We start from the raw sequence: 18,507 nt of genomic DNA on the forward strand, positions 1-18,507 counted from the left end.
TCGGTGAAGGCATATTGCAGTTTAGACAAACTTCCGGCCTCGCCGTGTCAATTTCAAGGTGCTTCCGAAAGATGTATTGAAGTCCGTCGCAAGAGGAGATGATATCGTTTGTGAATTAAATCGACACGCGGGTACTATCCAAAGGCCTTCTTGTTGGTCGTTCTGCTTGGAACCTGAAGCCATTTACGAAATCAGCTCAAGAGCCAACTTGATGCGTCTATATGGTTGGCTTGGAAAGGCAGCCTGCGTTGCAGACAAGCTCCCAGTCATACCAATCCAGTTGGAAGATTCAGATATAAATAGGGTGATAGGAGGAGTGGCTAAAGAGGACAGAGTTAGCATATGAATATTCTCACTTTTTCAACACAAACTTTCACTCACATCCGTCGGTATTTATCCAAGAAGCAGTGACCTCAAGAGTGACGGGGTCGATGTTCCACTAAGAGACAGTATTAGAATTGAGAAGCTTCCTTTGTCAATGTTGACTCACAATAGCTGATTCAGCTGCCAACGTATATCGATTCAGTTCAGCCCAGTTGGTCCAAGCGTGATAAACATTGGCTGGCGGACTACCGGGAGGGCCTGCTACTGTCAGTGGTCCGGCTAGAGTTCGAAGGCCATTGCGTTTCCAGATTCCACTTACTAGGAGTACATGTAGAAAGGTAGTTGTAGCTATTTGATCCAGTAAGTGCTTTGTATATCAGGCTCGAGATATCTCTTTACTTACAAAGACGAGTCTGGCCCCAAGTCGGGGTTTGTGTTATGAGTACTCTGAACGGCACATAAGCGTGTGAGGCCACCGAATAACTCAGCATGAACGATTTCTATCTGAGAAGTGGCACCTGGCTCGGGTGGAGATATCTGAATCTCCAAAGCGTCTTCCTTAGAGCCATATTTACGATTGTGGTCCACGGCAGAGGAGACGTAGCCAAAGGTAGACTCATCTGGATTCACCAATCGAATGACATAGACGGTAGGTGTACTCGAGCCGGTAGTGGTAGGTTCGCCTGCTGTTGTGGTTGTTGTATCCCCTGTCGGAGTCGTTTCGGTATTCGAGCCGGGAATAATTGCTGTTGAGGTAGCATCGCTGGACACTGAAACACTTGCACTCACTTCATCTGTAGTGAGACCAGTGGTGGTCGCGGTGATCGGCTCACTAGAGAGAGAACTCGATGAAAAGGCTAATCCTGTACTGAGTTCTGTAGTAAAAGTAGCTGCCGTTGACGAGGGCTGCGCATTTGAAGTTGTAGCGGCCTCTGTGCCTGAGGTGGACAACCCAGTACGTGCGCTGATTGTGGCTTCGGGCAGAGTCTCAGTGGTCGAAGACGTGGTCATAGAACAACCAAGGTCATAAAGTATATAAGGAGACGTCGAGTCTTGTTGGGATCCTTCTGCCACAGAAGAGGAGAACAGAAGACATCTGGCGTTGCTCTCCGCGTAGCTCTGACAGCCAGTAATGACAGAGCAAAGCTCCCGACAATCGACCAAACGGCATTTTCGAGTTCTGGTAAGAAAAGGGTCTGGCTTATAGCCTAACACACCACAAGAAGGCTTCTCAATGCCGGTGACAATACGGGGGAATAGACCTGAGCGCGAGGTGTCAACTGGCGAGCCTGAAATGAGCGGTAGGCAAACGCCTACAAAAGCGAGAAACCGCATCTCGAGATGGGAATATCACCGCGAGTGAGTTGAAAGGTGCTTCCGGTAATAGCAGTATTTTTGAAGGGCCCGGTCATTTTTTAAGACAGCTGTCAGGAGCGTTCAGCTGATCACTTAATTTGAGGCTATCGATTTGTTACTCTAGTATGTCGATAGTTTCAATCGCTGATGAATGAGATGTAAGCTTGGCGGCTTGGCCCAATTTCCACATTGTTACTTGGCAGCGGTTGGTTATGCATACATTTAGGCTTTTTAAGTCTGGACCACGTCAAAGGAGGTGCTTGATCTGTTCATGACTCTGGTCCCCAGTATCTCGGCAAGATGCGGCCTCAGACTCGCGACCACTACCAGCCTCACCGCCGTGTTGAAGTTTTCTCAGGCTTCTTAATTCAAGATCATGATGGGTTTTTATGACCAATCAATGACCGTTTCGAAAGCCTACTTGACAGCTGCATCTTCGGGTGCAGGAACCAATACCAGCTCATTGTGAAGATCTCAACATATGCAATTTGTCCAAATTCTTCATTCATGTAATGCTCAGAATCAAGGCAACCTCTTAGCGTTGAGTCTCTTGTCACCTTCGTTCTCCGTTTCACAAGGTGCAGGCTTTGCTATAGCTCGTCCTCTGATTGCACCACTCGTCTCCACTCGCACATGACGGGGATTATGGATCAACATTGACAGATTTATAGTCAAACAAGTCGCATGACGAACTCAAGAAAAGTGCAGATTTGCGAATGATTAGAAGAATCCGACAACAGGGACATCATGGCATTGCATCCCGCAGAAGTTGCCAAACACAACAACGCCAACTCTTGTTGGTTCATCATTCATGCATGTAAATCGCTCAGTCGACACTGCACCCACTAATAGAGCTACAGAACAAGGTCTACGATCTTACAGAGTTTCTTCCAAGTATACATGACGCTCGTCACCTGCATATTTACACTCATATTGACCCCTTCCATAGATCATCCAGGAGGAAAGAAGGTGATCCTGAAAAATGCGGTATGTGTTGCCTCCTCCTCAAGAAGCTCCCGTACGAACTATTTCAGGGCAAAGACTCTACCGCAGACTTCGATTTGATTCACTCGAATGACGTTCTTGATAAGTGGCTCGAGCCATCCAAGCACCTGGGCGATATCGATACCAGCGCAGCAGGCACATCCGCAAACGGAGCCATTCAGTCTGATGAACCGGAACAGGGCCAAGGCACTCTGATAAGCAAGCCAAAGTTATCACAATGCGTGAAAATATCGGACTTCGAGTCTGTAGCACAACAGACAATGAAGAAATCTTCTTGGAACTACTATTCCACTGGGGCTGAGGACGAATTTGTAAGTTGGTCCTTGGCTCGAATCATTCTTAGCATGATATTTACAAGCAACAGACCATCAATGAGAATAACGCGGCATTCCAACGCATACGGTTTCGGCCAAAGGTTCTTGTCAACGTTGAGCATGTGGATATCTCTACCACTATGCTTGGAGCACATACATCCGCTCCAATCTACATAACAGCCACTGCACACGCAAAGCTTGGAGACCCTGACGGCGAAATGACGTTGGCAAGAGCAAGCAACAAGCATGATATCATCCAAATGATACCATTGTACTCATCATGTCATCTTGGCGACATCACGAATGCTAGGGAACCCGATCGCACTCAATGGTATCAAATTTATGTCAAGAATGATCGGAATGTGACGCGGAAAGCTGTTGAAGCTGCGGAGGCACGAGGTTGTAAAGCTTTGTGCATCACTGTTGATAATCCACATCTCGGAAGTCGCGAGAAGGTCCTAAGTTCGCAACAGAATGAGTATGAAGACGACGAATTTCAAGATGCACCAGCAACAGAGCTGGATCCGTCTCTCATAATGAACTCAACTCTGTCTTGGGGTGATATCCCGTGGTTCCAAGAAATCACCAGCATGCCGATCGTCCTCAAAGGCGTGCAGCGAGTTGAAGACGTCATAAAGGCAGCAGAATATGGCGTCCAAACTGTGATTATCTCTAATCATGGCGGACGACAACTCGATTACTCAGAGGCTTCAATTGATGTCCTCGTAGAGGCTATGCCCATCTTGAGAGAACGAGGCCTTCAGGGTAAGCTTGAGGTGTATATTGACGGTGGGGTTCGCCGCGGGTCAGATATGTTAAAAGCTTTGTGTCTCGGGGCTCGTGGCGTTGGCATCGGTCGCCCATTTCTCTACGCGATGGCTGCCTATGGGCAAATAGGACTTGAGAAAGCTATTCGCATCTACAAAGATGAGCTTGAAAGGAATATGCGACTTCTTGGGTGCACCTCTATTGATCAGCTTCACCCACGGATGGTAAAGGTGCTCGGCGAGGTTCGAGAAAGGCTATAAACGTCTGATATTGTTGGCATCTTGTACTGTAAGCAGCCACTATAGACTGACAAGATCACGGAGCGCGTTCGAAGTGACAGCGAGATTTCGAAAGATGAAGTGATTGCCCAAAAACTATCGATTATAGTATGTGCATTATCTAATAATATACAGAGTCAAACTTTCTAAACCGAAGCCAATACATCCCGTCACTGCAGATCTATCATCACAGTTTTACCAGCCGCCACCAGCCTTCTTGAAACCAGGGTACATCTTCTTGTTGTAGTCGAGCCAGTTCGTGCCATTGACACTCAAGTCCTTGTACACGGGGCAGTCCATAGCTCCCATGATAGGCTCAAGAGCAGCGAAGAGGACATCAGTTACAGAAGACAAGGTGGCGAAGAGAGAAGATAAAGCGTTGGGGGAGACGGTCTTGATAGCGTTGAGAGCAAAGCAGACGAGGTTGTTACCCTGGAGAAGGTTCTTTCCGTTGAGGACTCCACCAGCAAGGTCGTCGAAGTTGATTCCGACAAAGGTGTTGACACCGTTGGTGTTACCGCCGATGCTGACAGATGTTAGTTCGACTTCATACGGGAACAATCACGAGATGACTTACCTAAGGACCTCAGGGTGACTGTGAGTAACAATGTCAAGGGCGTTGGCAGCAATGCCATAGTCGGTGTAGCGGCGGCGGTAGAAATTCTCGGGAATACGCTCATGGCCAACGACGTAGGTCATGTTATCCTCAGGTCCGTAAACAGAGAAAAAGGCCTTGAGCATCTCCTTGTCGAGGATGCCGTCGTCAGGATGCTCAGCAGAGCGGTTGGCAGCAAGACGAGCAGTGAAAGAGTAAGGGCTAGCACGGACGAGCCAGCCGCTAGCAGGGCCGAACCAAGCGTAGGGGTTGGTAGCAATGGTCTGGTGCCAGCGGTTCTTGTTGTGCTCGTACAGAACCTCAATGCTGTAGTTGGGGTTCTCGGCGTCCTTTTGCAGGTTGTAGAGCTCCATGAAGTAGGTCATGTTCATGTCGTTGTTGTCGCCAATGGGGTCATAGAGATCACCTCGAGTGGGGCTGCCATCAACCTCGAAGAAGGGGTGAGAGCCACTGAGACCACGAGGAGTTCCAAAGAGGCCAAGTAGATTGTTGTTCATGTACTTGGACCAGCCTCCTTGAGAGACAGCGACGAGGTTACCGCCGAGAACAACACCCAAAGTGGTGAGGAGAGAAGACATGTCGGGCGCCATTCCCCAGACCTTACCAACAGCAGTGACATACTGGGTGAATGTAGCAACACCCTATCGAAAGATTAGTCACTTGTTCTTGGCCGACCAGTATGGAAACATACGTTATGAGGGAGGTACCCATGGTTAGCAAGAGTGTTCAATCCTGGGCAAAGTCCTCGAACATCACCAGCCTCAAAGTCGGGTGGGTTGAACTCGTGCTCGCCATGTACTATTGACTTGTCAGCTGGGATCTTGGGACTTGAAGCTTTGGCGTCTGGGGACTAACCATCAACGAGCTGCTCCTTGGGGTCAAAGTCGATAACCCTCTTGCCCAGGTTGGTAGGGGCCTGAGAGGCAAACTTGCGAATCAGCTCAGGATCAACACCAAGGTGAGGATTCTTCGCATCACGAGCACCAAACTTGAAAGCGTTCAGAGGAATAGGCGTGTCAGCATCAAGTTTAGGCAGAGCGGTCGCTTGGTTAGAAAGCAAGGCCGTAGCCAGAGTCGCAAGAGTGAAAGGCTTCATATTATCAACTTCAGCGAATACGATTAGGGTAAAACGAGCGAATGATCTTCAAAGGAATGAATGAAGTCCGTATGAAAGAGAGAATGCGAATGAGAGTTGACTCATTTGTCATATAACCTAGAAGGTTGAAGTTATGTTTATATACCAGATGCATCGGGAGATTTGATCTTTGCACTATTGTAGAGGCCGTCCTTCCGGAGTGCTAGGGCCGTCGCATTGCTCATCACAATAGGATGCTACCAAGCTGGTGGGAAGACAGAAAGCTTCTCCTGAGTTGATCGTCCAATGGAGCGAGATGAGTTCGAAATACCATGAGCTGTGGCTGGCTAACTGGACAGACAGGGGTGAGTAATCCCTAAGTTCTAATCAACTCGCACTTCGTCTGAACGAGCTTGGCGCTTCGAGGAACAGATCGGCAGAAGCAAGGTCATAGCTTTGGCAATTCCTGCAAATTTGATGACGCGGATGCTTTTGTCAAAGTTCCGGTGGACTGAAGCCTTCTAATCACATTGTATCGCAGGGCTTTACGAGCCTTGGAATCTCTCTGTCGAAAACTTCATCCCTAGACCGCAAAAGATCGTCGCGAATCTCTCTCTCTTGAGTGGGTATTCGCAGAGTTGGAATGACAAAACGCTCTATTGAGTTGCATTTCCGCGTAGGGTTGTGCACAATTGAATACGACAGGCAACCCCGGACCATAGTGAGAAGAATAACCTGCAGGTGCTTGAGTCAAGCTTCAGGGGGTGTGACCCTTACAGGGCTCGCAAATCCTTCACGAACTCTAGCAAAGGTTTTCGTCTCCACGGCAGTGAGTAACAAATGGGCGGGGAAGCAATTCCGAGCTAAGCGGCAGTTGGCGATGACCATAGCCTTTGCTAATCACTCAAGGATGATGTACCCAGCGCCTAACAAGGGTTTTGCGTTGCAGTCTCAACCGTTGGTTATCTGACGTAGCAGTAGGAGCGGGAAACGACAGGGATAGCAAACTCAGGGAACAAGCATCCAGCGCCTGTCATCTAATCATCTCATCCCTATCTATGAACCAGGAAAGAGGAAACATGCACAAAACAAGGATGCATAAACTAACAGAGATGTTGATCTTCAACTGTTAGTTCTTGGATGCTACTGTACCATAGTGTCGATATTAGGTCCTCTATGCCGGAAGTTTCATATCCCTGTTAGTCTTTCATTTCTCGTTTTTCGGAAGGGTTGACATCTTCCAGATTGAGCTACGTAACACTCAACGGTTATGAATGTTGGTTGTTATGAACTTTTGAATAACAAAAGAAAGGAATGTTTGCCGGAATGCAACATTCAACGGGCAAAGCTTTTCAGTGGCAATTCGACCGATCCACTCGACCCCTCGACACCAGATATTAGAGATTTACTAGTATTATCGGTAGTTGAAAACCGTAATATTTCATTGTTTTAAGATATAGATAGAGACATAAAAATCATCCTGCCTGTTGTTGTTCATGTCTTTTTACATTGATTTCTGAGCTGGCTCTGATACTTCGCTGCGATTCCGTTCAACACAGACTCTACAGCCATGCGTCTCTTGTCGCTTTCCTTCTTCACAGTGGCCTTGATCGGGTTCGTTAATGCGGCCAGCTTTACTGAGCTAGCTTCTCAGCTCCCTGACTGCGATGTTAGTGACAGCCTACCGCCAACTATTCAGCTTTGACTAACAGTTAGACCAGATACAATGTGTCACGCAAGCGATACCACAGTCACCATGCTCAATGACAAACACAACATGTCTCTGTACGGATCAGACATTTGCAGGATTGACGCAGGCTTGCGTGCTGAAGAACTGCACAGTCAAGGACTCTCTGAGTAGGTTTACCTATCATGGTAGCAATGCATGAGCACTAACCAACCCCTTTCTACAGCATTGATGAGAGTTCAGAACCTGGCGTGCGGTGTTCCTGTCAAGAGCCAACAGATGAAGTTCAGGATCAACGCCCTCGTTGCTTGTATCCTCGCCGAGATTTGTGTCATCTTGAGAATATACTCCAAGCTAAAGATCTTTGGCAAGCTTGGTCCTGATGACTATGCGATTCTCATTGCAGGAGTATGTTTCAGCTCATTCCCTACTGGCCGTTACTAACCAAAGGGTATAGTTTGCTACAGTGCCTTACATCTGGCTCGCGTGCAGACTCGCAGATCTAGGCTTTGGGCTAAACATCTGGGACATCACTCCGTTCGAGCGCCTGTACGAACTACTGAAGCTCTTCTGGATAGATCAGATCATGTACAGTGTTCACTTGTATAGCACGAAGATCTCGATTCTTTTCTTTCTCCGTGGTATCTTCACTACTTCTGAGTTCAAAAAGTTGACTGTGTCGATCGGCATCTTTGTCTGCTTGTGCGGGGCTGCAACAATGATCACCACTGGACTCCAATGTCTTCCAGCTTCTTATAATTGGACAAGCTGGGATGCCGAACACAAAGGCCACTGCAACGACCTCAACTCGCAGACTTATGCCTTCGGTGGAATCAACATGGCTTGTGATATCGTCATCCTAGTCTTGCCGATCAATCACCTTTGGAAGCTGCAGGTCAAGGGCCGGCAGAAGATCCAGCTCTTTGTTATGTTCAGTCTAGGCATTGTGTAAGTTTATGTGGCCCCAAATCGTTGCATACAAGCTAACAATTCGCAGTGTCACCGTGTTTAGTATCATCCGTCTGCCATTCCTGATCTCTTTGGGAAAGACGACTAACCCAACCTGTAAGTGGCCAGGATCGAGATGCAACGCAAACACGCTCTAACACAAATATCAGGGGAGTACGTCGAAGTCACTATCTGGTCTATCTGGGAAACGGAACTCGGCATGGTATGCGCAAGCCTCCCAGCCATCCGCCATCTCTTCAAGCATCTCTGGCCCAACGCCATGGCTACCATTGCCTCCAAGATGAGCTTCTCCAGCACAAACAAGGACTCCACACTGGACAAGAGTGCTGGAAGCTGGGGTGGCAGCCGTGGGGCTCGCTCCAAGACAGATAACAAGGAGTACTTTGAGCTTGATGAGCGGAGTCTCATTGGCAAGGGGCCGGATCCTGCCACTAATGTGAGCTCCACAAACGTTCATTCGATGGCGTAGACGCCTACGACCTGTGCTTTGTGAAGCGTTTAGATTAACTTTACACTTTCGATGTTGTTTTATTATATTGACTTCATTTTGCCAGCTTTGTGCGGTATATGGGTCACATGTAGATAGGCGCGCTCATTCGTATAGCAAAATTGCTTCCCACGCGACTTTTGAGCAACGTTACTGGGATTTAACTTCAAACACCTTGGTGTCGATACCTTCCTACTGCTAGTTGTCATTCACAAGCCCTTAGTAACACTATCACTATTGTACTTTCCACTGTCATTGACTGTGTCGTATAATCTTCTTGGCATAGAGAGGTTTCACTGTGAGAAAAGTCTTTTGTAAACCCAATACATATGGATATTCTGGACTGATTCCTGCCGATCTGCGGTTTCTTGCTGGTTCGATGCCATCCCCTGTCCTTTATTGGCTCCTGGGATTAACACCCTGTCAATGATGTCTCACCAAGGCCCGGTCCTTAAGCCCCCAGTGATCGGCATATAAGGAACCACTAATGCCCGGGGACCGTTAAGACTCCTCCGTCCTTGCGGGCCGTTTAGCATCAAAACCCAATCTCAATGTTGCATCCCTAGGCAGGCATTATCTTGGATGCTCCCTCAACGGCGACACCGAAAATGGCTAGCCAGGATCCAACAAGAGAGGCACTACCAAAGTCAAATTCAGTTCATCGTTTTCATTCAGAAAAGAGGGTCAATCTTGTTTAACCTCCTGGATCCAATCTACCGAATATTTGGGCTTAGGAGGATTACACTGACGTGTTTTAGACGCTCGATTCGTTTCTTTAATTATTCAGTGTCAGCGTTTCCAAGAGTTGGGTAACCTGGGTTCACAGTGCTTGATAATACTACCGTAAGTACCGGGTTTGCTGTGATGCAACCTCGGATTCGCCTAATCTAACGTCCCCCCGTGACGAATACTACTCCGTTCGTTAGTCACTGTCTCCTATCCGCATTTACAAAGTTTGCATTATTCATCCTATCTCTTTGGTCTGCATACGCTATGTAACAATACTTGTTCATATTTTTTCATTGCATGTAGCTGTTGTCTTATCTTCAGACCCACAGCCGCGTAGTCTCTGATTGTCTGATGAGCTTCTGCTGGTAAGTCATCACCAGTGGGTTGGGCAGTATCATTGAGCAACTTGAAGGGGCTCAATGACTCTACTAATATCCGGAAACATGGCAGTGAATAGGGCAAATAAATTCTGGGGCGTAATCTATACAGTATCCATGTTCCCATGTTTCGTTCTATGCACAGCTCGCAAAACCCCCTTGTTTCAATCCGCCAGCCATCCATCGCCAGGTTCCATGTCCCAATACAGCTCTTCACTAACCAGGGCCCGTTTCACTTGTAGGACTAGTTATCCTATTATGGGATTCATTGCTTTTAGCAATCTAGGCAATGTCCGTATTGGTGCAGCTCAACTAATGTGACGATATCTTTCAGGATGTAAGACCCAATTTCCCAAGCCACCCACATTCCGAAGGTATTCCTCCCCTGTCCCTTCGTATGTCGAAGAAGATCCAAATTTTCCATGTTTCTTGCGCCGCAAGCGTGACTGTCCCGGCCTCCCGGAGAGCTCTGGCAGCGGAGATCTCCTCAACGCACGTGCTAGACTGGCGTCAACGGTCAGGCAGTTTCTTCCGTATCTGGGCTGATCTCCAAGCTCAAGTGAACGGGCTGATAATGCACAGCACTATCTCGGTTGTGCGTGAATCCTCTGCAGATAGGAGGAATCATACACTATTACGTGCTGGTGGGCTGATGGCTAATCACTCGGGTTCCTCGAGTAAATCGTCCGATACTCCGAGAGTCCCATTCACAGCCGTTATATGACTGTGATAAGGCTGCATTTGACAGTATACTACTGTGTCATCTTACTTGCATTTGCATGTTGCTTTCCAGATGCCCTTGAACTTTCATTCATTTCCGACCCCAAGTTATTGCCATGGTTGCTTCCGAGAAGAAGACCTTTGAAAGGTCTGCTGGCCTGTCACTCACTCGCTTCTTGAGATTTATTTCCTCAGAATACCGTATACTGTTCACGTTCGTTTTTACCCTCAACCTTATTGGCGTTATTATCTTTCTATGGCTATGGTTCCTTGATGGTAATGCAGACCCAAATACCTGCGGCCTCGCAACTGCAATAAATCTCGCCGTCAGTATTGTTATACGAGAGGAACATGTCGTCAACGGCCTATACTATGTCTTCACAGCGTTTCCGAAAACGTCACCACTCTGGCTAAGGTCACGGATGGGCAAGATCTACCATCTCGGAGGTCTACATAGCGGCTGTGGAGTGGCAGCTACCTTCTGGTTCATCATGATGTCCATTGAGAAAACCAGCTTTTTCCATAATACTAAGGACCGAGATGCCTCCATGTGGGTTCACATTGTTATCATCTACATGCTGGACTGCCTTCTCATTGCAATGCTGGTCATGTCTTACCCCTCGGTACGAGCGAAGATGCACAATGCTTTTGAAGTTGTTCATCGACTGGCTGGCTGGTCGTCTCTGGCTCTACTCTGGTGCCTTACGGTTCTCGATGCAACAATCAATACCAAGCCGGGAGATTCACCCGCAGTGGCTGTTTTCTCAAGTGTACCAGTTTGGCTCGTCTTTATCTCAACCTGTTGTGTCATATCAACTTGGCTGAACTGTCGAAAAGTTCAAGTTGTTTCTGAGCGACTGTCTTCACACGCTCTTCGGATGTACTTCGACTACACCAATCCTCAGCCTGGAACAACCATCCGACTATCATCTCGACCTTTGCTAGAATGGCACGCCTTTGCAACAGTCAACAACCCGAAGGAAAATGGTTTCTCAGTAGTTATTTCAAATGCAGGAGACTGGACGAAGAAGGTCGTCAACGAACCGCCTCGTGAGGTTTGGATTCGCCGCACACCAACCTGCGGTGTCTTGCGTATCGCCCCGATGTTCAACAGTATTGTTCTGGTGGCCACTGGTTCCGGAATTGCACCATGTCTCCCGGTTATTCTTGCACAGCAAACACGTGTAACTCTATTCTGGTCAACTCGAGACCCTCTGGAGACCTACGGTCCAGATATTGCTTCTATCATCCTGGGAATGGGGGATAATGCGCATATTCATAACACTACAACTATGGGTCGACCCAATACTCTTCCTACAGTCCTGGACCTTTACAAGAAGACAGAAAGCGAGGCTGTAGTAGTAATCTCTAATCCAAAACTGACGATTGACTTAGTCTTAGACTTGCAGGCTTTGGGAGTACCAGCTTTTGGTCCAATCTGGGATTCGTAAAAGTTCTGAGGTCATGTATACTAGGATTGGATAGATACATCATCAAGTAGAATACTAGATAATACGCCGCTGATTCCATCTGTTGCTTCACGGCCTGTACAACGGCAATGCAGATCAAAACATTGATATTTTCATCTCAATTCAGTTTCCTACGAACGGCCAAGTGCCAAGTCCCAAACCCTGAGATACCGTTGGTTAAGGGAAGACTACGTGCGGGCAATGCCTCTTTTCCGACGGCCATCCTTTGTACGTCAACGGTAACCTTGTGAAAGCCAGGATAATAGGCGGTTAAACATCTTCCTTCAGGTTTCTACATCCTTCCATTACGACGTTACTTCTCACCGCCTTTGGTGTCATAGGCCAGTATGATTTATCTCATCCTTCGTGATGCAATTCCATAATGCAGATCCCCCCTTCTTACTACTACCTGGCTCCAACGTTCTGGACCCCGGAACCCACAGCCTCAGAAAAGCTTGGGTCAGGCTAATACGGCAGATGTTACATCGACAAGGTGGGTAAGTTTTGCCGGGCGGCCCTCACCTCCGTCCTTGCCTAGCCCAGCACTTCATCACAGTCCTCGTACCAAAGGTTACTTGGCCGATCATTATTAGTTTTCTGCCTGAAACTCGTGGCCTCGGTGAATTTGAATTTTTCAGGGCTTGTACGTGTTCTTGACTAAACCTTGGAGCGGTGGCGGGCGTACCTATGACGAAAACACGATGGAAGCCCTTGAATAAGTAGTCGAAGGTTCTCACTCAGCTGTCACTGCCTCAGATCTCACTGCTTTCATCTCAATCCCAGTTCTTAGCAAATCTACTATTATTCTCTATAACGATCTTCTCTTATCGTCTTCAAAATGGCTAGCAGATCTGTCACCATTACCAAGCGCTATAATCAGCCCATTTCAATGCGACAGAGTTCATTGCAATGCATGCAGCCTCAGGAGAAGCAAGCGACCCATCAGTCTGGTAACGACCCCTGAACCAACAGCACCCACTACAACATGTGACTGACTTGAGGTAGCATACAATGCAGAGACAGAAAGGTCGAACCGCATGAAGAAGCTCGCTTACCATTTTGTCACATTATGCCTCTTCACCAAAAGTGACCTGCCCACTTCCACCGGCATCAATACCACGTTCGCCATCGCAGGGATCCTGGCTGGTCCTGGCACCATCAGTAATGCCGACATTGAATGGAAAGAGATGGGTAAGGGCATTCTCGTTGCTCTCTACTTCACCTGGCACTTGACCCTCTGCTTCAATCTCGGGAATCAGCGTCAGCCGCAGTCCGTCATTGAGGATGGCGTCAACAAGCCGTGGCGGCCCATTCCAGCTGGCCGCGTCTCCCCTGAGCTGGCACACAAATGGCAGCTAGTCTCAATTGTCACTCTCCTTGCTCTATGCTATACTATTCTGGGGGCTTGGCAGGAAACTGCCTTTTACCTCTTTTGTACCTGGCTGTACAATGAGCGTGCTTGGGGTGACAAGAGCTGGTGGCAGCGCGCGCTAATGAATGCCTGTGGTATCACTACCAACCGTGTAGCAACCCTTCGGGTAGCAGTCATCGCCATCCAAGCCAATTCTCATGAGAACTTCGAGTTCACCAACAAGGGTTTGGGCTGGTTCCTCATGTGCGCATCCCTTGTCTTCACCACCATCCAGGTTCAAGATTTGCGTGATCAAGAGGGTGACAAGTTGATCGACCGCCAGACCTTTCCTCTTATTCTTGGCGATGCACCAACACGCTGGATCACAGCTGTAGCTGTTATGATCTGGTCATTGGTCTGTCCACTTTACTGGGGACTTGGAGTTGTCGGCTGTGTCGTCCCCATCTTGACTGGAACTATAGTCTCAGCTCATATGCTCATCTGCCGCTCTGGTGAGCAGGACCAAACAAGCTTCCGCCTAGTGGCAGCTTGGTGGGTATCATTGTACTTCCTCCCCATGATGAGTGCGCGTGGGCTATAGGCTTGGCATTTCATGCAACTGGCAGTAAGATATGTGGACAAACTGGGTATTTCCCAGGATCAGTGATGGCCGGTTACACTAGTGTTGGATGTTAGACTTGGTCTCTTGGGAAAAAAGCATCCGAGGATGGGCTGGTGAAGGGAGGGTCATGGTTCGGGTACATGTAGATTGAGCTTACATTAAAAAGACTTTAGAAGTGAAATTGAAACGAGTATTGACAAAGTTCATGAAATCTTCAAGTGTTCTGGATCTAGTCCTTGAGCAAGCAGTGAGCAGCTATTCTTCGGTCCAGGGTAGCGATAAAGTGATGATGTGAGCTTTGGTTGAGTAACCATCGATATCGTTAGAATGATTGGTTAGGTGAGTGTCTAGGCTCATTGGTCACTCAAAGTGGGGTTGTCACGACTCTTGGCTTAAGTCCGATCACGACAGCAAGAAACTCTATTTAACCCGCTCAATCTCTTACAACGTATCCATCAAAATGGGCTTCGCCTGCGACCCTTGTTCCATCAGAAAGATAAAATGTAGTGGAGAAACGCCGTGCAAGCAATGCAAGGCCACGTCTCTATCCTGCTCATACGATAGGAAGCGCAAGAAGTCAGGGCCAAAAGGGCCCAGAAAGCGAACCAAAGAGGCGATCCTGCAGGCTCAGAGGTCAGCAAAGCATACAACACCCGACATTGATGGTGAAATTCGGTCTCAAGACGCAGATGGAGTTCCTTTATCTACGCAACAAAATGGATCGTCGAGTAGTTCGCCAAGCGGCGGCTCCCAGAGTCCCCAGGGCGTGCAGGATATGACAATCCTTAGCTATGATGCTCGGATACCGATGTCATCCTTCAGCTACTACTTAAATATATATCACGACTGTTTATATGTTGTATGGCCTGTCATAGACCACGAAGTACTTCTCACCCGTCTCGGCAACCCCGATAACAAGATTGCATATCCCCTTGCCGCATCAATATGCTCAGCAACACGAGCCCAGCTTCGCCTTTCCAATGATGATGCGGGCCCTTCGACGTATCAAATGGCATACGAAGCGGAACAATCTCGTCTGATGCTCGATTACTCAAAGCATCAAATCATCGACGGGCTGTTGACATGTTTCTTCCTCCATGTCTTCTACTCCAACACGGGACGAATTACAAAGTCTACACTGCTTCTTCGAGAAGCCATTGCATATGCACATATTCTTGGACTTCATCAAGACCTGTTCTATGCTGATTTGAACCATGATGCGGTCCAGTATCATCTTCGCATTGCGTGGATTTTGTTCATTACGGACAGGTGAGTCCTGAGTTTCCCACTCTCGCTCTCGCTTTCGGTCTCTCGAAACCCGCTGACATCTCCCCAGGGCTCACTCCCTTCAACACGATCTACCTCCTACGTTTAAGCTCAGTTCAACACTGCCGGAACTCCACCCACAGCAAGACGCGGGGCTTGGCTCAGCATTCTGCAGTTTGTGCAGACTGTTTCAAGCTTTTGACGACGCCTGCCCTCCAGATGTCAGATACAACCAGGTTGGCTTCTTGGGCGCCATTAGCTCACAATTGAGGGCACGACATCCCCTTCCTCTTTGCGACAATGAGATCCAGCGAGCCGACATCGTTGTAACTGACTCTTGGCTGCGCGTCGTGCTATGGAAAGCGGCCATTCCATATGTTGATGCAAATACTGACCCAAACGACCAAGGTCTAAGTGTCTCGTTTCCCACGTCTGTGGCGAGAGACTTACTGGCGAAACTGACTACTCTGTCCTCTTGCGCTCTCGAGACCCATGGTCCTGGAATGGTAGCAATTCACCGCATCTTACTCTCGCCAAAATGCTGATCCCGAACAGATGTCGAAATTGTTTGAAGTCGCAAACTCAGTGGCAGACGTCATCATCTGCGCCCCTGATCTGGCAGATGTAGATTCGGCTCATGTTGGGCCTCGAGATATTCTTTGCGCCCTGAGCAGCTTGATCGCCTCGCTGCGGACGACAGCCAACCCTGCGCTTCTTACCCTGTTACGAGAAAAGATGATGGCCTGTGCATTAGGCCAAGCAGGGCCAGGAAGCCTGTTGCAGATCACGGATGTCCCGGATGAAGATCTACAAGCTGAAGAGATGAATCTAGTAGACTAACTAGAATGCTACATTGACGGCCATAGTTCACAGCTAATAGTTATTAAAGTGTGGTGAGTCGCCAATGAGGTTTTAAGCGTAAAGCATAAGGACTCCTTTCAATCCGGTACGGCCTATATCTCAATTTCCGAGTGATGAACAAATCCAAGCGCATAACAATCCACGATACTTCTCATACAAAGCTTCAAAGTTTTGGCCAAGTCCCTTTCCAAGTTAATTTTCGTGTTACGTCCTAATTAGACGCCCTCAGATATGCTCCACTCCCCCCGTCATGCTTTCGGCCTCAACTGATTTGCGCAGAACTTCCCTGGACACTTCGGAGTGAACAGGGTCCGCAGCGATGCCATCAAAGACAACCGCGATTTCCTCCAAAGTTCTGCCCTTTGTTTCAGGGAACAGGAACCATATAGTTGGCAGCATAGCCGTCAGCGTTGCGATGTAGACGAAATAGAACTTCCACTGGATAGCTTCAAGGGCGATGGGGTTGACATATTCTGGCAGTAAGATGTTAGCAGCAATTTCCTAATGTCAGCTTTGGTGGAGATAACATACGATTGAAGAAGCCAGCGGCGAACACAACAGTCAAGTTGATGCTGAGTCCCTTGGACCTCAAGTCAAACGGCAGGATCTCAACAGGGTACGCGATGGACAAAGGCGTGAAGGCAATATCGTAGAAGCCAAAGAATATGAAAAGGAACGCAACCACGCAATATCCTGCGGCTTTGGTTCCATGCTCGGCGAAAACTGCCGAGAGAGCTGTGACTATGATGAAGCTGGCCAGCATGCCACTGGTTGACAGAAGCCATAGTGGTCGACGACCATATCGTTCGGCAGCCATAGCGCCTAGGGCAGCTAGAATGGCGTTCCAAACTTGGAGGCCAAGGTTGATACCAGCTTGTGAGACTGCGTCTGTAACTCCGACGCTCGTCAGGATCGGTGCAAGATAGTAGGAGACAATGCCTAGCTCGAATCAGTAAACAGACTTCAGTTGTTCCTTTGGATCACTTACCGTTTCCAGCCCACTGAATCATAAAGCCGACCAACACACAGATCAAGAGTCTATGACGGTTTCCCTTAGTCTTAAAGAATGACATGAATCCGATATTCTTCTCCGCTTCGCGCTCTTGATCGATCACTGTACAGATCTCCTTGAACTCAAAGTGAACAAGCTCATCCTCGGTATCACCATTGGCATGATACTTCACGAGCATAGCGAGAGCTTCATCACGTCTATTCTTGGAGATCAACCATCGAGGGGATTCGGGGATGAAGGTGAGACCTATGAGTTGAAGACCCGGAAAGAAAGCCTGGAACAAGACGGGAAGTCTCCAGCTCCAGCTTCCACTCATATGTAGTGTTCCAATAGTAACGACGGCTGAGAGAATGGCGCCCCAGAACCAGATGGCTTGGAACATGTTGGTGACATTGGCGCGGTGTCTCGGGTGGGCAATCTCGGTGGTCAAAGGTGGTGCCGACGTTTGCGCAAAGCCTAGGCCGATACCTAACATGATCTTAGTGCCCAGGAAGGCCCATGGACCATTCGTAGAAGCTTGGATGATGGCTGCTGCGATCATGATGGAAGAGCCCAAGGCGATGGTGAAGCGGCGGCCCATCCAATCACTGACGTATGCAGCTGGGATGAAGGCTGGCAAGCCACCCAAGCTGATACCAGCGATGATCAGGCCAAGGATACTTGTGCTGACGTCTCCGATGTTGTCATGCCCTGAAGAATGTCAGCGGGTGTTTGGAGAGAAGCATAATAACTTACATTGTTTGATGGTCAAGAGTCCATTCATAAGGCTTCCGTCGAATCTGAAAATAGCTCAGTAAACTTTCTTAACATTACTGCGGCAAGGAAGAACACACCCGTTGGCAGCAGCCGATGCGAACATGAACCCAATGCCAATGTTGAGCTTTCTCAAGCCAGCATCGTGCATCCAGTTATCGTTCGTGTTGTTCTTGTATCGCTTGTAGACAGCATTGCCTGGATTGGTATCTTTGGAGGATATGACAGCCATGATGGCGCCCGGTAGTGGTCGATTCGGTGTTCTTGACGAATACGTGAAGGGATGAAAAGATTTGGGGTGATTGAGATCAAGGTTACTGATTGTCTTGGTGCCTAGAGTATAAAGGAAGGTATTTCTGATCTGACTGCTTTACTCTTCTCTGTGAGTGAAGCTGGCTTAGATGGTGATACGGGATACTTACCGGGAGCAGTGCTGGTCTTATATATGTGTTTTCCGAGTTGAAGCAT

At 48.2% G+C, this 18,507-nt stretch overlaps 8 protein-coding genes across 9 annotated transcripts; 5 read left to right on the forward strand and 3 right to left on the reverse strand.

Moving 5' to 3' along the window:
• Nucleotides 1-183: 183 nt before the first annotated feature.
• FVEG_08758 (hypothetical protein) lies at nucleotides 184-1,659 on the reverse strand (the record flags this gene model as incomplete). The annotated part of the gene is made up of 5 exons (XM_018897643.1): nucleotides 184-320; nucleotides 382-439; nucleotides 491-582; nucleotides 644-672; nucleotides 728-1,659. The coding sequence occupies 5 exons, from the start codon at nucleotides 1,657-1,659 to the stop codon at nucleotides 184-186; spliced, it is 1,248 nt and encodes a 415-aa protein (XP_018755349.1).
• A 716-nt stretch (nucleotides 1,660-2,375) lies between these two features.
• FVEG_16420 (L-lactate dehydrogenase (cytochrome)) lies at nucleotides 2,376-4,138 on the forward strand. The gene is made up of 5 exons (XM_018905654.1): nucleotides 2,376-2,493; nucleotides 2,541-2,574; nucleotides 2,630-2,667; nucleotides 2,715-2,996; nucleotides 3,050-4,138. The coding sequence occupies exons 1-5, from the start codon at nucleotides 2,428-2,430 to the stop codon at nucleotides 4,025-4,027; spliced, it is 1,398 nt and encodes a 465-aa protein (XP_018755348.1). The 5' UTR covers nucleotides 2,376-2,427; the 3' UTR covers nucleotides 4,028-4,138.
• Nucleotides 4,139-4,240: 102 nt separating this feature from the next.
• FVEG_08757 (hypothetical protein) lies at nucleotides 4,241-5,757 on the reverse strand (the record flags this gene model as incomplete). Its single annotated transcript, XM_018897642.1, has 4 exons — nucleotides 4,241-4,571; nucleotides 4,623-5,302; nucleotides 5,353-5,459; nucleotides 5,517-5,757. The coding sequence occupies 4 exons, from the start codon at nucleotides 5,755-5,757 to the stop codon at nucleotides 4,241-4,243; spliced, it is 1,359 nt and encodes a 452-aa protein (XP_018755347.1).
• Nucleotides 5,758-7,306: 1,549 nt separating this feature from the next.
• FVEG_08756 (hypothetical protein) lies at nucleotides 7,307-8,861 on the forward strand (the record flags this gene model as incomplete). The annotated part of the gene is made up of 6 exons (XM_018897641.1): nucleotides 7,307-7,405; nucleotides 7,458-7,593; nucleotides 7,650-7,831; nucleotides 7,881-8,371; nucleotides 8,421-8,488; nucleotides 8,542-8,861. The coding sequence occupies 6 exons, from the start codon at nucleotides 7,307-7,309 to the stop codon at nucleotides 8,859-8,861; spliced, it is 1,296 nt and encodes a 431-aa protein (XP_018755346.1).
• A 1,960-nt stretch (nucleotides 8,862-10,821) lies between these two features.
• Nucleotides 10,822-12,156, forward strand: FVEG_16419 (hypothetical protein; the record flags this gene model as incomplete). Its single annotated transcript, XM_018905653.1, has 1 exon — nucleotides 10,822-12,156. One exon carries the CDS (start codon nucleotides 10,822-10,824, stop codon nucleotides 12,154-12,156), a length of 1,335 nt encoding a protein of 444 aa, XP_018755345.1.
• An 856-nt stretch (nucleotides 12,157-13,012) lies between these two features.
• On the forward strand, nucleotides 13,013-14,126 carry FVEG_08755 (hypothetical protein; the record flags this gene model as incomplete). The annotated part of the gene is made up of 2 exons (XM_018897640.1): nucleotides 13,013-13,124; nucleotides 13,180-14,126. 2 exons carry the CDS (start codon nucleotides 13,013-13,015, stop codon nucleotides 14,124-14,126), a joined length of 1,059 nt encoding a protein of 352 aa, XP_018755344.1.
• Nucleotides 14,127-14,585: 459 nt separating this feature from the next.
• Nucleotides 14,586-16,904, forward strand: FVEG_08754 (hypothetical protein). Of its 2 annotated transcripts, XM_018897638.1 has the most exons (3): nucleotides 14,586-15,416; nucleotides 15,484-15,919; nucleotides 15,969-16,904. In XM_018897638.1, exons 1-3 carry the CDS (start codon nucleotides 14,608-14,610, stop codon nucleotides 16,251-16,253), a joined length of 1,530 nt encoding a protein of 509 aa, XP_018755342.1. In that variant the 5' UTR covers nucleotides 14,586-14,607; the 3' UTR covers nucleotides 16,254-16,904. The 2 variants fall into 2 exon arrangements, with proteins under 2 accessions (XP_018755342.1, XP_018755343.1); XM_018897639.1 differs by having other exon boundaries at nucleotides 15,484-16,904.
• Nucleotides 16,500-18,271, reverse strand: FVEG_08753 (hypothetical protein; the record flags this gene model as incomplete). The annotated part of the gene is made up of 5 exons (XM_018897637.1): nucleotides 16,500-16,747; nucleotides 16,806-17,213; nucleotides 17,263-17,976; nucleotides 18,022-18,065; nucleotides 18,120-18,271. 5 exons carry the CDS (start codon nucleotides 18,269-18,271, stop codon nucleotides 16,500-16,502), a joined length of 1,566 nt encoding a protein of 521 aa, XP_018755341.1.
• Between the last annotated feature and the right edge of the window lie 236 nt (nucleotides 18,272-18,507).

This window comes from Fusarium verticillioides, chromosome 10 (assembly GCF_000149555.1).
Source record: "Fusarium verticillioides 7600 chromosome 10, whole genome shotgun sequence".
Taxonomy (NCBI): Eukaryota; Fungi; Ascomycota; class Sordariomycetes; order Hypocreales; family Nectriaceae; genus Fusarium; species Fusarium verticillioides.